Here is a 15,363-nt window from a genome sequence, read left to right on the forward strand (position 1 = left end):
ATTTTAGAACTGCAGCAACATACACTCACCGGCCACTTTATTAGGTACACCATGCTAGTAATGGGTTGGACCCCCTTTTGCCTTCAGAACTGCCTCAATTCTTCGTGGCATAGATTCAACAAGGTGCTGGAAGCATTCCTCAGAGTTTGGTCCATATTGACATGATGGCATCACACAGTCGCCGCAGATTTGTCGGCTGCACATCCATGATGCGAATCTCCCGTTCCACCACATCCCAAAGATGCTCTATTGGATTGAGATCTGGTGACTGTGGAGGCCATTTGAGTACAATGAACTCATTGTCATGTTCAAGAAACCAGTCTGAGATGATTCCAGCTTTATGAAATGGCGCATTATCCTGCTGAAAGTAGCCATCAGAAGTTGGGTACATTGTGGTCATAAAGGGATGGACATGGTCAGCAACAATACTCGGGTAGGCTGTGGCGTTGCAACGATGCTCAATTGGTACCAAGGGGCCCAAAGAGTGCCAAGAAAATATTCCCCACACCACCACCACCAGCCTGAACCGTTGATACAAGGCAGGATGGATCCATGCTTTCTGACCCTACCATCCGAATGTCGCAGCAGAAATCGAGACTCATCAGACCAGGCAACGTTTTTCCAATCTTCTATTGTCCAATTCTGATGAGCTTGTGCAAATTGTAGCCTCAGTTTCCTGTCCTTAGCTGAAAGGAGTGGCACCCGGTGTGGTCTTCTGCTGCTGTAGCCCATCTGCCTCAAAGTTCGACGTACTGCGCGTTCAGAGATGCTCTTCTGCCTACCTTGGTTGTAACGGGTGGTTATTTGAGTCACTGTTGCCTTTCTATCAGCTCGAACCAGTCTGGCCATTCTCCTCTGACCTCTGGCATCAACAAGGCATTTCCGCCCACAGACCTGCCGCTCACTGGATATTTTTTCTTTTTCGGACCATTCTCTAAACCCTAGAGATGGTTGTGCGTGAAAATCCCAGTAGATCAGCAGTTTCTGAAATACTCAGACCAGCCCTTCTGGCACCAACAACCATGCCACGTTCAAAGTCACTCAAATCACCTTTCTTCCCCATGCTCATGCTCGGTTTGAACTGCAGGAGATTGTCTTGACCATGTCTACATGCCTAAATGCACTGAGTTGCCGCCATGTGATTGGCTGATTAGAAATTAAGTGTTAACGAGCAGTTGGACAGGTGTACCTAATAAAGTGGCCGGTGAGTGTATACTGTTTGTATATATTCAGATTCAGATTCTCTTTAAAAATGCTTGTTTAGAAAACACAGTAATCATTCATTATCTGAAAGAAACTGCATATAGCAACACAAGTCTGCACCTTACACGTTGGATTGTTGTGCTCAAGATTGCAGAACCGCGCACGATTTGCAAGAAGGTGGTGACGTGATGGAAATTTGCAACTTTGGCGGAGGCCCGTGCCCATCGAAGGCTGTTCGACGCCCGAAGTGTTCAATCAGTTCACATCACGCCATGTGACGGTCTGATGCAAAGAAAATTCACTTTTAAAGGTTTTTTGGTCGTGACGTGTAAACAATCTGGCGAAGAGCTCCTTCCAGCATTGTTCTGCCAATCACAAACAAGCAGAGCTGCTGCTAAATGGACCATACGCCGCGATTGTTTTTCCAAGTGCTGTTTCAACAACCGGTTCCAAATTCACAAATGGGCTTCAAAGCTCATTTTGATGAGGGGGTGTGTAATGTGCAGCTGACATCTGAAGTTGCTTCTCCTCTTTATCCTTGAAGCTTGACTCAGGTCAGTCATCTCAGGACAACCAGAACTCTTAGAAGAATGTGCAGCTGGGTGGTGTACAGGTCCGCTCTTACAAGTGCATGCTAACTGTGTAAACAGGACTTTAGCAACAGTACTGATAAGTTAAATAATTAAATTGGTGAAAGACAGTTGTACAAATGGTAAATTCTCTTAAAGTTCTTTAGCACCTGCTCCTGGTGGATTCTTTGTGCCTCTAAGATGCTAAATGCATGTTCTGACACTCCCTGAATACAAAGAACAATTAAATCAAAAGAGGCTACGTGCTGAGGCACCATGGGAACGCTTCACTTCGGGGTCGCAGGTGATTGCATATCAGCACGCACCATTATGGCAAATCGCTCAGAGGAGCCAATAGATGCAAAATCATCATGGACTTGTTTGTGTGTTTGTGCATTTGTGTGTACTTTTATGACTGGGAGGGTCCCTCCTTTTTTTTCAGGTGCTATTTTTTTCCTTCTTTGAAAATCAAGACTCCAGCACAATCCAGATTTGTCCCAGAGAAGATGCGGGAGGGGAGGGAGGGGAGAAAATGAAGCATAGCAGCACTTCCTTTTTGAGAGGAAACAGGAAAAGGCTGAGGGAGCGAGATTCAGGAGCCTGCTCCCTCGGAACAATGAAAATCTCACTTTAACAGGAAACGGATATGCGTCAAAGAAGGCCGCCAGATTCTGCTAGAGGGCAGCGGCTGTGACCCTGGACGGGGCAGGGACGAGAGGGACGCTGTGCCCAACAACAGCCCTCTAAAACCACACAGTTTAACCACGGGCTGAATAGTTTTGTGCTGATCTCAAGTAAACACTTAGTAGTTGGAACCACTTCTCTTCTTCTAATGATGTACAGGCGGTAACTTTCTTTAACCATGAACTGCAAATATAAAAGGGAGGAAGTCTCCGCTAGAGCAGCAGGGGACCCGTTGCTCTTAGGGGAGAAAAACTACATCTCTCTGACCATACTAATGACAAGAAATTTGGCATATTGGACAGAAGGTTTAAAAAATCCACCGTGCCCCTGCTAATATGGATGGCTTCGTCGCACACCCCTCCCACACCCACCCCCATGTATGCCAGTGTTTTAGAGCCAAGATGCAGCCATGGCCACTAATGGAGGCCTGTGAAGTCAGCAGAATGATTGCCTAACATAAGTGCCGCATGCGGCGATTTGATACTTTAATGTGGCTCTAACAAGTTTTGATGTCTGCGGCGAGGGTGAGTCAGTTGAGACATTACAGCACCCCCCCACCCCCCGCTTTTTCTTGTGAAACTATTATGTCGCCGTAAATACTGCAGCACCGAGACGGATTTCATTTCAGCTCTGCTGATTCACAAGTGAACGAGACGGAGGTGTGTGTGTTCATATGTGTGTGTGTGTGTTGTGTGTGTGTGTGTGTGTGTGTGTGTGTGTGTGTCCATGCTGAACAACCAAACAGGATATCCTGATGCCCAAGGCCTGTCGCTAACATCGCTCCCCTGTCACCCTTGAGCATAAGGCCGAGCTGAGGCATGCGTTTCTGCGAAGCCTTTGTTCCAGAGCTCCCTGCTTTTGCTGTTTCACTTGAAGGTGTCCTTTCAAACTGCATTAATCAAAGCTCAGGCCAGCGCACTAAAATATCCCTAAATAAATTTGTATAACAGTATGCGAGGGCATGTTGCTGTATCCTGCTCAGTGGCCTCTCCTTTGCACAGTGGTTCCCTTTTCCTGTTTCCAACTCTGCTTGTCAGACTGCCATCAACAATGTGGTGAGACTTGAGGGGGGGTTACAAAAAAAGCTCTCAGACCCTCCAGTCTGATTGGCTTATTTAATATACTAATTGAATTCTCCAGCTCTGATTCTAACAGTGAACATGTCAAATCTGAGATTTATAGTTTGATAAATTGATAATGTTCTTTCCATACATCCATCTTGTGCTAACTGCTGCTCCCCCACAGAGGTCCTGGGGGCTGCTTGAGCCCATCCCAGCGGTCATTAGACGACAGGCGGGAAAACACCTTGGGCAGGTTGCCTGTCCATCACAGCCGGTCCCCCACTATTACACATTTCCTCATCTCATGAAGAGTTCACAGAGGTCCACCATGGATGCAAATATTTCCATCTGCAAAATGTATTCTGAGTGCAATCTGAGTATATTTTAAATCCTTGTCCCTCACGACACATGTTAAGAATTTAGATTTAAGTCAATATGTGCAAGAGGTTTGACGCTCCTCGCCCCAAAAAGAAACATCTTTAATGGCAGAATCCCGGATTTGGCAGCATTGGGACGGAATAATGGAGGTGGCTTACCGCATTTTATACTCCCGAGCTTTGAAAATGTCTGACGTTTCAAATGAAAACATTTATATCTGAGGCACGGCAGTCGGGTGTTCTGACGGCTCGGTTCGTATACACGTTTCCTCCTCAGCGCTCTTCGTTGTCAGGCCGGGAAACGACAACGATCGGCCTAATTTAGAAGGCGAGTGTACGAGAAGTTCAGGCAATCCGAGCGTGTCTCGGGAAGTTTCTTTGACCCCTTTGACCCCCCCCCCCCCCCTTTGTCTGCACATAATCAACCTACCTGCAGCAAATGGGAAAGCTGATTTTATAGAGTGTTGATGGGAATTAGCATTCCCACATCTGCAGGGAAAAGGGTTTGTGGCACACTGTTGGATGGATTGACAATAAATTCAGTTGAAAATATCCAGCAACATCATCAGATCACATCTTTGACCAGAAAGTTGTATCATGATGCTGTTTTTCTTGCTAATAGAATTGATTATATTATAATTACCTGTGATAACCCAGAAGGTTTTCATCCCACTTTCAAAGAAGTCTCATATCATCTTTATTCAAAGTGACTGATATTTTACAGCTATAATATTTCTGCAGTGAAGGGTTTAAATGTAAATACAATATAAATTATCTGTATATGGAGGACAACCCATAACCCCCCTTTTTTACTACAGTTCCAGTCACTTCCAGCTTGGTTTTCAGTGTTGTGGCAGCATACCTGCAGACAGCAGGGCTCAAATCCACAGTTGCAAATCAAACTGGCCTCTGAGAGGCTGTTGCCAGTTTAATAACCAGAGAGAGGGCACAAAGGTGATTTACAGTACCTCCTATGAGGAGCAATGTTATGGCAGCAGGCTGGAGCTGAAGCAGTCGAGCAGCCTGGGATCAGTTCCCAGACTAGCATGAAGAGGTGGTATACTCATATCTGTCATCTTATATTTCCTTTTGAAGTTCAAATATAAACCCATGGCCTGAGAAGAATAAGGCCTTCTCAAATGTTATCTTACTATGCTGTAACTATTACGCTGCTAAAACCTACATTTTCCACTATATCAGATGGATCCACAGATGGTAGATCTTGTTTTCCAGCTTCGGATTTCCACATAGGTTGAAACAAAAGCCAGAGCTGAGGGGGGCTTTATGCTCAGCCCGACTGCTGTCACAATATAGCTTTATTGATACTGATGTTGTCTTAGCGGCAGCTTAGCAGCGCAGGCCTGTCGTGAAGCACTACTCAACTGTTGCACCGAGAGAACTTGTTAGTGGACCGCAGAAGGAATACCAGTCCAAGAGTCTTAATGATCTGCTCGTTAAGCACACATCTACTGTAGCTCACTAACTGAGCACAGATGGGCGAGAAGCAGTAATGTTGTGTCAGACGGTGACCGTGGAGATTTATGTCAATCCAAACCTGAGCCTATAGAAGCGAGGGCAGCCGTCTCAACGTTACAACTATTTGATCTCTGATCTGTCTCTGCTTCTACCTGAGCTCCAAAGGAGAAAAAATATATACGTGCATTGTTTTTGTGCTACTATACAAGCAAAAAACAAGCATGTTTAAAAAATATTAATAATAAAAAATGGCTGCTCTCTGACATAGTTTACAGCTACTGCCTGCTGCCGCATGCCAGCTTTATGAGGCACAGCGCTCCCATAATGACGTTAAGAGATGTAAGCAGTGAGCCGCTAATGTGCCCACAAAATGTAGCTTACATGGCCCGATTAACAAACTGTAACTCCACCGCTGAGGGCATTAAAAAAGCAAGATTGGAGGTGCAGTGGAGCAGAGTCCCGTAATAAATATACATTATTTTGATCTCTAAAGAGACATTGCAGAAAGATGGATGCTTTATGAACTGTTAAAAAAAATAAAGAAATGCCATTTCACAAGTGATTAGACGAGGCTCGAGAGGATTTAGGGACATTGAACTGAAGAATTCCAGTTCTAATCATCTCAGATAGTTCATAAATACATACTAGAGTCTCGTTGATTACATCAAATGTGGGTGTGTCTTACACTGAATTCTTGATAATTGCTGATTTTCCTGCCAAAGCCAGTGGGTGCTGTGTCCAGGGAAGTATGCACAAATTCCTCATTGGTTCGGTCAGCAACCCTGATTTGGCTTCATAGTAACACCAATCAATTTCCAAATGTCACCAATGATTATGAGCATTCCTGAGAGGTTGTCAGCCTGGATTTGGACAAGGTTTTCCATGTTCTACCTCAAATCCCCGGGCTGCTGACTGTAGTTTCCTAGAGTCATTAGCAAGGCCAAGGCCTTTGCTGGAGAAAAGTGGTGGGCTTCCGGATGTCTGTCTGCGGAGATCTGGGCAACATTTAGACGTCCCAGGAGAGGTATGCCCATTTTCCAATAAAGAGTGTTTGTGAGCGCAGCACGACTGGAATCCTGACCTCACCTATCCCACACAATAGATGCGCATCAGTAAATGTACCGGTTCCTAAATTTGTGTAAGATTTGTAACCCTTATGATGAATTCAGAGTTTATTGTAATGCTCAGACATGCAATTCTTCAAGTAAACTCATCTAGACCTACATGCTTCCTTCCTTTTGGGGTTTGATTGTTTGTGTGTCATTGTTCTGGGACTGCAGGGTTTTGGTATGTCTCTGGACCCCTGCATGAGACAAGGACAGACCCGCAACAGGATGTGAGGCGGGTGTGGTATGCCAGTGTTCTCATTCTTTCGGAGACCATTAGAAACAGGACATGCAAGGCTGTTAGGGAACCATTTTGCATATGATTGAATGTGCTTCCATTTTGAAAGCGAACGTTATGGTGAGGACCTTGAGGTTCTCATTGAGACCTTCTCTCCAGTCGTTATTCATTCATAAACATGACAACAACCACACCCGGTGGCATTTCCCACCCCTGGACACTCCAGCCGCGGGCTGATGAACTTGTTTTGAATTCCTAAACCTCCTGACAGGAACTACATTCCGAGCTTTTGCTATAACAAAGAGAGGAACTGATGTGAGAGCGCTTCCTGCAGACTCCCCTCTGAATTTATCTCAATCCTGCAGACCCGTTTGCCCACACCTCTCATTTGTGCCCCCCCCACCCCCACCTCATCGAATGCCAAGAAAAACCAGCAAATTCAGCGCCCCAGGCTTTGCATGATGTTCAATTAACTCCATCATTTAACAAAACAAAACAAAACCAAACACACATTTTGCACCCTTTGGCTTTTGCTCGTTCTTTCACTCGAAACCAACCTGGTTGTAATTATCTGCGCGTCTGGCCTGGACCCGGAGTTCTCCGCCCTTTGTGCGCGTTCATGTAGGTGTGTTGCTGCGGTTAGGTGAAGGATACATTTGTGTGTTTGCTGCTCGTTCCAATGCAAACCTGCTGTGACCCCTGACCTCTGACTCATATGGTGTTGTAATGCTGGGATGCTGGGCAAAAATCAAAGCTGCAGGAAGCTGCCTGACGGCTGCTACAGTCTCAAAAATGTTCATACTGTGATTGAATTTTTAACGGAAATCTTCAGCAGTTTTCTGGGTAATAATAGCCCTTTTTTCCTCCCACAGCAGCCACCAATACAGTTGGCTGCAAGGTGAATGACACTTAAGTACTATTAATCAGATCGTAAAGGACCATGAAGCGTTTAGCAAAACCTTTAAGACTCGGGACTTGTTGATGTAATGATTCTTACGTTAGGTGTGGGAGACAGGAAGAGCCATCCAGTCTCTGACTCAATCTCCAGAAGCAGATCTTCCGGTTGTCGGGCGCTTCCCTGCCTTAACGTTACAATAATATGTGCGTCAGGGTGCCGGCTGATAGATGAGGAGATGAACAGGAGTGAAGGGTGGGAGAAAAACTGGAGAAAACCCGCACTGTGCAGTGGTAAAATAAGAAATTAAACGATATTGAGGAGCCCATAGTCAGGGGGAACGGGAAGGGGGGGGGTGGTCTGTTTTGGCAGTAATTTTGTCTGCCGAAGCTTCTGTTTGGATTTCGGCGGGGGTTGGGGGGGGTGGGGGGGTGACGTTCCCACATTGACCTGCGTATGTGACTTGTACTGCAAAGAGATAGCAGATGAACACCGGGTCTATATTTCCCAGCAGGAGGTAATCGGGCGTGCAGGACGAGCACGCTGACAGTTTATTTTGACCCTAACTTAACAAAAATAAATTCGATTCTTGCTCAGCCACGAGGGGTCTGGATTGGGTTGCATCAAGGGAACAGGAATAAAAACAGGCCGGCTGACTGGTTCCAGAGGGCTTGTTTCAGATTTTCATGTTCTCTCTTAATCATCCATGTAGGTCTGTCACTGGCACCGCCTGCACTCTCCCCAGTGTGTCACGTAAGTGTAGCCCCCCCAAAACTCAACAAAGTGCTGACATTTCATAAAAGGAAAACCTGCTCCCTTTAATCACATGCGTGCAGGCAAAAACTCTTAAAGCCCTGCGTTCACTATCGTGAAATGTAAAGCCAGCTAATGCGTGGGACATCGGACCTCAAGAGAGCACCCCCTCCCTCGGCTCCTAGCCCGGGCAGTGCAGCGAGGTCCTCCCTTCTCAGCTTTTTTTTTCTCCACAGGCCCATCCGTCTTCCTAGAGAGGCTGTCAGTGTTCCTGCAGGAACTTATCAGCTTGAAAAATGACCCAAATCTCAGCTGAAACGGCGCCGCTGGAGGCTACCGGGTACCAACCACGTTGCTTCTACAAATGTTGCTTTTATCTAAACAATAACTCAACTAATGCATGAAAATAATATAACCCTCCTCTCTTTTCTATCCCCAACCCATATAAAATAACATGGTTGTATTTTTAAGATTTTTTTTTGGAAGACGTTTCCCTGACAACCCTGTGAAATTACATTTATGTGTATGTTAATAATTTCCAAAACCATGAATTATACTTGCAAGCACAGATTTGTCCAAGATGGAGAGTTGACCAGTGTGTGTGTGTGTGTGTGTGTGTGTGTGTGTGTGTGTGTGTGTGCGTTTGGAAGGAGCAGAGAGGTCCAGATGTGCACACGCACAAACAGAGTCTGACCGTTGAGCCCTTATCTGCGTCTGCCTGGAGTCACTTTCACAGTTCAATCAGCGTTCTGATTGTGACTTTATTATCTCCTGTTTGCGTCGGTGTAAAGGTGGGGGGGGGGGTCAAAGGGCAAAGGAGGTCGAGCGAATGAAAAGGATTCCCACAGCTGTCAGGTATAAAGTTAGCAGATGGGGTTTACCAACAGCTTGTCCTCCATCTTCTTTAACAATTATCTTTTATCTCAGAGCCAAGTCGTTCTCATCCATCTCGACCTTACAGCTGTTAGTGGCTAACTGATGCATTGTGGGTGCTTAACCCTTGTCAGTTTACGGCGGCGGTTTGACGTTTCCCCTTTCCCCTCTTTCTTCCCCGGCTCGGTGCTTTCAATGTTTGAGAGAACATTTGAGAGAACCTTTCCCAACATGGCTCACGCACATGTTGGCCTCCTGCTCGCCAACGTGTGCGATCTGTCAAATCAGAGAGCTCTCTGCTGCTGCGGCTGACTCGTTTGTCCTGCGCGGCACCCCCCCGACTGCGCTTTGAGATCCTAATTGATCAATTTCAAAGGCATGAGCAGCCTCGGACACTTCCTGGTTCATTTCCAGACCCTCTAATGACCACCTGGAATACCCCAGGGTGTACAAACATTATGGATGGCGTGAATTTGGCCCTTTCGCCATGTGACCTTTTTATTCATGCACAATTCAAGTCAAACATGATTTAAAGAGCACTAGTTTAAAGTGTCAGTTTGGCCCCCTTTCAACAGTCTAAATCTGCCCTGTCCTGTCAGGATCAGATAAAGACCAATCAGAAGAGCAGGTGGGTGTAAAACAAGTCTCATGTTTGTTTGTTCACGCACCCCCGCCCTGGTTTCCCCACCTGCTGTATCCGTCTCCTTCCTCTCAGGTTGTTCCCGAGCTCGTCTCACAGCGGGGGGTCCACAGATGGTAAATAAATACTTCGCCCCTGCTTCTGTGTTAGTTCAGTACCCAGGCCGCAATTGATGATAAAAATCCCACTCTCGGATCGGCTGGGGGGTATAACTGACCCCCGGTTTAGTGTTTAACACACACCTGTTTAACACACACCAGTCAAACAAGCCTGAAAGGTGTCCACAGGTGTGTTTGACTGTCCCCGTCCTTCCACTGTTTCTGTCCAAAACAATCCCGTCGCCTTTGAACCACCTTTTGAAGCCGTGGATGGGTTTGGGTCACGGGATGTCAAGGTTCACCAGTAATGTAGTAGCATCTGCTAGGTTTCAGCACCAGGGTGCCTTAAAAAAAATTTTTTTAATTATTATTTATTTATTTATTTACTGCCAAAGCCGAGCCATTTCTTGTGGTGTAGGTTTAACTTGCATCTTGCTACTTTAGCGGTGGGAAAATGGCGTCAGTGTCTGGCCAGTGTGTCCGGGCATAACATTGTAAATCGATCCGAGCACCATCTCTCAGTTTGACAGGTTAATCCCAGGCCGTTCCCCCTGTTTTGTGTCGTGATAATGCAATAAGAAATGAATACTAAAAGTTTAATAAAGTCTTTTTCCGCCAATCGCCTGGTCTGAGAGGTTTGCTGCCGGCATTGCTGACCACCTGAGAGGAAGACTGAGGCGGATGTTGGGCATGAAATCACTTCCTGCCCGCTGTCTGAATTTAGCTTTGTTTACATAGTAGACTCAGGGTCTCCCAACACAATAGGGACAGCTCTCAGCGTGTTTGCTCGATGACAACAAGCATTGAAATGTGTTCTCTTTCTCCCTCCCGTAGCCTCCAAGGTGAGCGCCATCGGTTCTATGTGGCTCTCCTCACAGTCCTGCTGCATGCTGGGATATTTGCGATGGTGCACAAGAACGTGTTTCTGAATTTATTCTCAAAAGTTACAGATGCTTAATTGCAGTCTGAGGATGAAATAAAGACCTGCTGCTGAAGGACATTATAGGCAAGTTTTTGAAACATCAAATTAAAGTGGCAGAGCTGAATAACTTAATGTCCAGAGTGGAACAAACCAGTTATATGTGAATATGTTTATTTTTGCTGATTAGATAGCCTAGAATGAGTTCCAAAGATCCATTTTAGCCCAACAACTGAGTCATTTTGCATCATACAAAACCTTTAGAGTTAAATTGGGGCAGCATGATTATTCAATTATTTTTATTGTATTAAATGTTCTTTTCACATTAATGCAAACCTGTCCATTGTTAACAGTCTGTGTGCATTTTTAAAAAATCGTGTCTGTGATTTATTTGTTTAGTAATTTTTATATTGCTGAATGGACAATTGTTGAATTTAAATTGGACCCATAATATAAAATGTCTTTTTTGTGGTTTTCCAGGTGTTAAAGAGTAATTATTTTACCTAAAATGAAGGTAACAGTGAAAAAGAGAAGGGATCTGGCTTCATAAGAAATGTCTGCCACCTTTTTGATCTCAGCCTCTATGGCATCTGTTTTTGTCTTTTTGTTTTTATCCTATTTGAGTTTCCATTACCTAGTAGTGGAATTACTGTAATTTGATCATTTATCTTCCACTTACCAAGAAAACCAACAATTTAAGGAGTGTACAGGCTAAAGTGACCAGCTCCCCCTGGTGGTAACAAAGGGGATAATTGTAACAAGTAACAAGCATCACTTGTGATAGTAGCAGTTACCAGGTTTATCCTGGTTTAAATATACTTACTATCATCCATCCCCCCTCCCACAATTGTCCAGTTTTATCCCAACCTTCTTTCTGAAGATCCTCTTATCAGTCACTTCACAGGAATGTGTTTTCTATAAGTGTCCATTCATACCTCTACATAAGGCGGGTTTTAAGACGAGGGGGTGTTGGGGGTCAGTGCCCTCTGTTCATGATGAGATTAGAGTCATGACCTGTTCTCTCTGCTTTCCCTCAAACCTGACACACCCACAAATGAAATCTCCTCTTCCTCAACCACAGAGGAACTTTGATTTGAAATTCAAACATCCAGAAATATGAATTCTAGTAGTGTTTATAAAACAAAACAAAAAAAACGTGGGAACAATACTCCCAGCATGTGCTGACTAGATCTTTTCCCGCTTTTTAAAAATTATTATTAAAACTTAAACTTGTTGGACTCACTGCATCACTCTGACATAAGATAAATGAATCCTTCCTGGAGTTGAAACGCCAAACGCTAAAGCGCCACCGCTCCTTTCGCTGTGCGCTGCTGCCCTCTGCTGGTAAACGCTGGTGCTTTCACTCACTCATTGCTTTCTGCTATTTGAAAAAAAAAAAAAAACATTAAAACTACAACTCCTAATTTCTGTTTTCAAACAGCTAAAAATTGACTAAATGTATGCATAGTATTTAAAGTGGCCACTGATCAATACTTTTGACACTACTCAAAGGTTGCGTGTCCTACTTCCGGATCCAAAGATCCTATATAATTTTCCCGACAGAAAATTTCCTGTCGCAGGAGTTTCTTGGCGCTCCTTCTTTTTGTCCATCTCGAAATAAAAGACTATTGGAATATGAAAGCGAGGGTCTTTTATCTGTCGCTGCTTATGTTTTGGACTCTCAGCCCAGTGAACACCTTTGATCCATTAACTGTTGCGGTTCTTGTAGGTGCTGGGTCCACACTGGCACCACTGGCCTGGGTAACCTGGGGCCATTTCAACGAAAGATGTGATTCCACATGGATTCGCTTCAACGAAACAGGTGAGAATGTCTGGTTTTGGGGGGGGGCGCATTTGCAACTCGAGGAATTCGCGTTCATAGTCAAAAGTGAAAGTGGCGCGCAGTTTCGAAAATGTCTGACTTTTTTTCATATTTCATATTTAGTTCATAGTTCATATGTCGTCCTAATTGGAGCAAATAACCCCGCAACCGGATGATCCATTTGTATCTCCCTTAACCTCATTGGAATTTCCTTAAGTCGAATAGCCTACTAAATTACTACTAAAAATGATTACTAAATTACCACAACCGCACGTCTTCCTGTCTGTGACGGGGTAGAGGTGGCGCCTCCAGAAACTTCATGTGGGTGACCAGATGGGGACACTTAAAATCGTGGGGTGGCCCACCAAAACTAAAAGCCATACTTTCAGGATATCGTTATACTGTTGTAGTTAACCGGCCAGTAGAAAACTATCAGAAAGGCTTACAGAAATGCCTCCTTGTATCATTTGGTTTGTTGTGTTATATTTAGTGTTATTAATGATCAAATGTTTTTAAATTATATTGATTAATAGATTTCATTAGTAGAATGAGTTCGTTCTTATATTATATAGCAAAAACAGCCCATGACCCATCCATCTGTGTTCTTCAGGTCTCCGTTCTGACCTGGAAAACAAGCTGGTGGGACAACACATCGCCTCTCCCATCATCTTCAAGGCTGTGGCTGGATTCATGAAAAACCCCCACCCCAGAAAGCCCTTGGTGCTGTTTCTGCAGGGACCCACTGGCACAGGGAAGAACTTTGTTGCTCAGATGATCGCCAACAACATTTACAAAAAGGGAAATGTCAGTCAGTTTTTTCACGTCTTCACGTATCAACTTAACTTCCCGCATCAAAGTCGGATTGAGACGTACAAGGTAGGAACGAGAGGATGGGCGTTGAGATTTTGGATCTGCAGCAGCTATTTTTATTTTTTTTAAAAATGTTTTTCAGTCTCAGTTGCAGCAGTGGATCAAAGGGAACGTCTCTAGGTGCGCCCACTCCGTATTCGTCTTTGATGAGGTCGATAAGATACACCCTGGCTTGTTTGACAGTATCTATCCATACCTGGATCACCACAACCAGCTGCAGGGAGTTTCATACAAAAACGCCATCTTCATCTTCCTCAGGTGAAAGGAGAAGTCTTATGTCACTGTTTATTTAATCTTGAATCGATAAAATTAAATAGATATCCTCTTCTTAGCAATGCCGGAGCGTCCAACATAACAGAGATAGCTTTAGATTTCTGGCAATCTGGGCGAACTCGAGAAGACATTAAACTGAAAGACCTGGAGAAAGTGATCTCCCAATCAGCATTTAACCACAAAAGTGAGTTGCCTTTCTGTTTGGCTGGAAATGTATTGTGGTTTTTTAACACGCAGCAAGTTTCTTTCTTCTGATTTCTCCCAGCGGGGGGCTTGTGGCACTCCCCGTTGATCGATAGGAACCTGGTGAACTTCTACGTCCCGTTTCTGCCTCTGGAGTACAGACACGTTCTTCAGTGTGTTCTTGCTGAGATGAAAGCTCGGAACTTAAGTCCAAATGGAGACATTGCAAAGCAGCTGGCGGATGATTTAGTGTTTTATCCTAATCAAATGCGAGTGTTCAGTGCGCAAGGGTGCAAGACCATTCACGCTAGGTTAGACTTCTACATATAAATAAAACCTTATAGTGAAAAGGGTTGGAAGTCTCTTTTGCATAATGGTTTGAATGGACACTTGAATTGTTTCTATAGTTTACTGGAAACAAAATTTAAAGGAAGAATCAACAGTGTTGCAAATATAATGATGATGCTTAAAATTTCAATTAAATTCAAATTTATAAAATGACGGCAAATAAAACAAAATTAGTCAAACTCCACTTTGACTGTTATCTTCAATAATAGCATTTATGGTTTTGGTTTTGCTTGTCCGTTATTAATCTACGTTGAGACAGACTGTTTACCTGGGATGGTCGGACAGATGTCCCCTCGCGACTGTCGGGAGGGGGAAAAAAATCAAAGAAAAATCTGAGACCAATAACTGTTAAATACAGATTATAAAATCGTCACAAATGTATTGGCAATTAGATTAAAAATAGGAATAACTGAAATAATAAACTCGACACAATCTGGTTTTCTTTAAGGAAGATCTCCCCACAACAATATCTGCCTGGTTCTGGCTCTTATTGATCTTATGCAACATGCTAATGCCTCTTTCTACCCTGAACATTGCATCGCGCCTTTGTTGTTGACTTAAACACTGCAGGACCTTATTTATTTATTTATTCTTATTTCTTTTCACCAGGGAAACCAATATAACAGCTCAACAATCACAAATATACATTTCTGACATTCAAAAACAAATCAGTGACCAGTATAGCCACCTTTCTTTGCAAACACACTCAAAAGCCTGCCATCCATGGATTCTGTCGGTGTTTTGATCTGTTCACGATCAACATTGCGTGCAGCAGCAACCACAGCCTCCCAGACACTGTTTCCCCTCCTTGTAAATCTCACATTTGATGAGGGACCACAGGTTCTCTGTGGGGTTCAGATCAGGTGAACAAGGAGGCCATGTCATTAGTTTTTCTTCTTTTAGGCCCTTTCTTGCCAGCCAGGCTGTGGAGCACTCTCATTTCATCAGTCCATAAAACCCTAGAAAAATCAGTCT

General features: G+C 44.2%; 1 protein-coding gene and 1 long non-coding RNA gene across 3 annotated transcripts; both read left to right on the forward strand.

Moving 5' to 3' along the window:
* Window positions 1–8,045: 8,045 nt before the first annotated feature.
* LOC130517166 (uncharacterized) lies at window positions 8,046–11,367 on the forward strand. 2 transcript variants are annotated; one of them, XR_008947649.1, is made up of 3 exons: window positions 8,046–8,362; window positions 8,599–8,702; window positions 10,808–11,367. It is a non-coding gene; the product is annotated as an uncharacterized LOC130517166 (long non-coding RNA). The 2 variants fall into 2 exon arrangements; XR_008947648.1 differs by having other exon boundaries at window positions 8,046–8,702.
* A 1,053-nt stretch (window positions 11,368–12,420) lies between these two features.
* Window positions 12,421–14,572, forward strand: LOC130517707 (torsin-1A-like). Its single transcript, XM_057019749.1, has 5 exons — window positions 12,421–12,714; window positions 13,325–13,590; window positions 13,667–13,842; window positions 13,917–14,041; window positions 14,123–14,572. Exons 1-5 carry the CDS (start codon window positions 12,528–12,530, stop codon window positions 14,368–14,370), a joined length of 1,002 nt encoding a protein of 333 aa, XP_056875729.1. The 5' UTR covers window positions 12,421–12,527; the 3' UTR covers window positions 14,371–14,572.
* Window positions 14,573–15,363: the final 791 nt, after the last annotated feature.

Source organism: Takifugu flavidus, chromosome 20 (assembly GCF_003711565.1).
Source record: "Takifugu flavidus isolate HTHZ2018 chromosome 20, ASM371156v2, whole genome shotgun sequence".
In the NCBI taxonomy this organism is placed as follows: domain Eukaryota; kingdom Metazoa; phylum Chordata; class Actinopteri; order Tetraodontiformes; family Tetraodontidae; genus Takifugu; species Takifugu flavidus.

Bases quoted from the DNA above. Each gene is read 5' to 3' on its own strand.
- LOC130517707 (XM_057019749.1), top strand. From the start codon at position 12,528: ATGAAAGCGAGGGTCTTTTATCTGTCGCTGCTTATGTTTTGGACTCTC. The intron at 12,715-13,324 runs GTGAGAATGTCT...TGTGTTCTTCAG, and splicing joins GATTCGCTTCAACGAAACAG to GTCTCCGTTCTGACCTGGAA. The intron at 13,591-13,666 runs GTAGGAACGAGA...AATGTTTTTCAG, and splicing joins GTCGGATTGAGACGTACAAG to TCTCAGTTGCAGCAGTGGAT.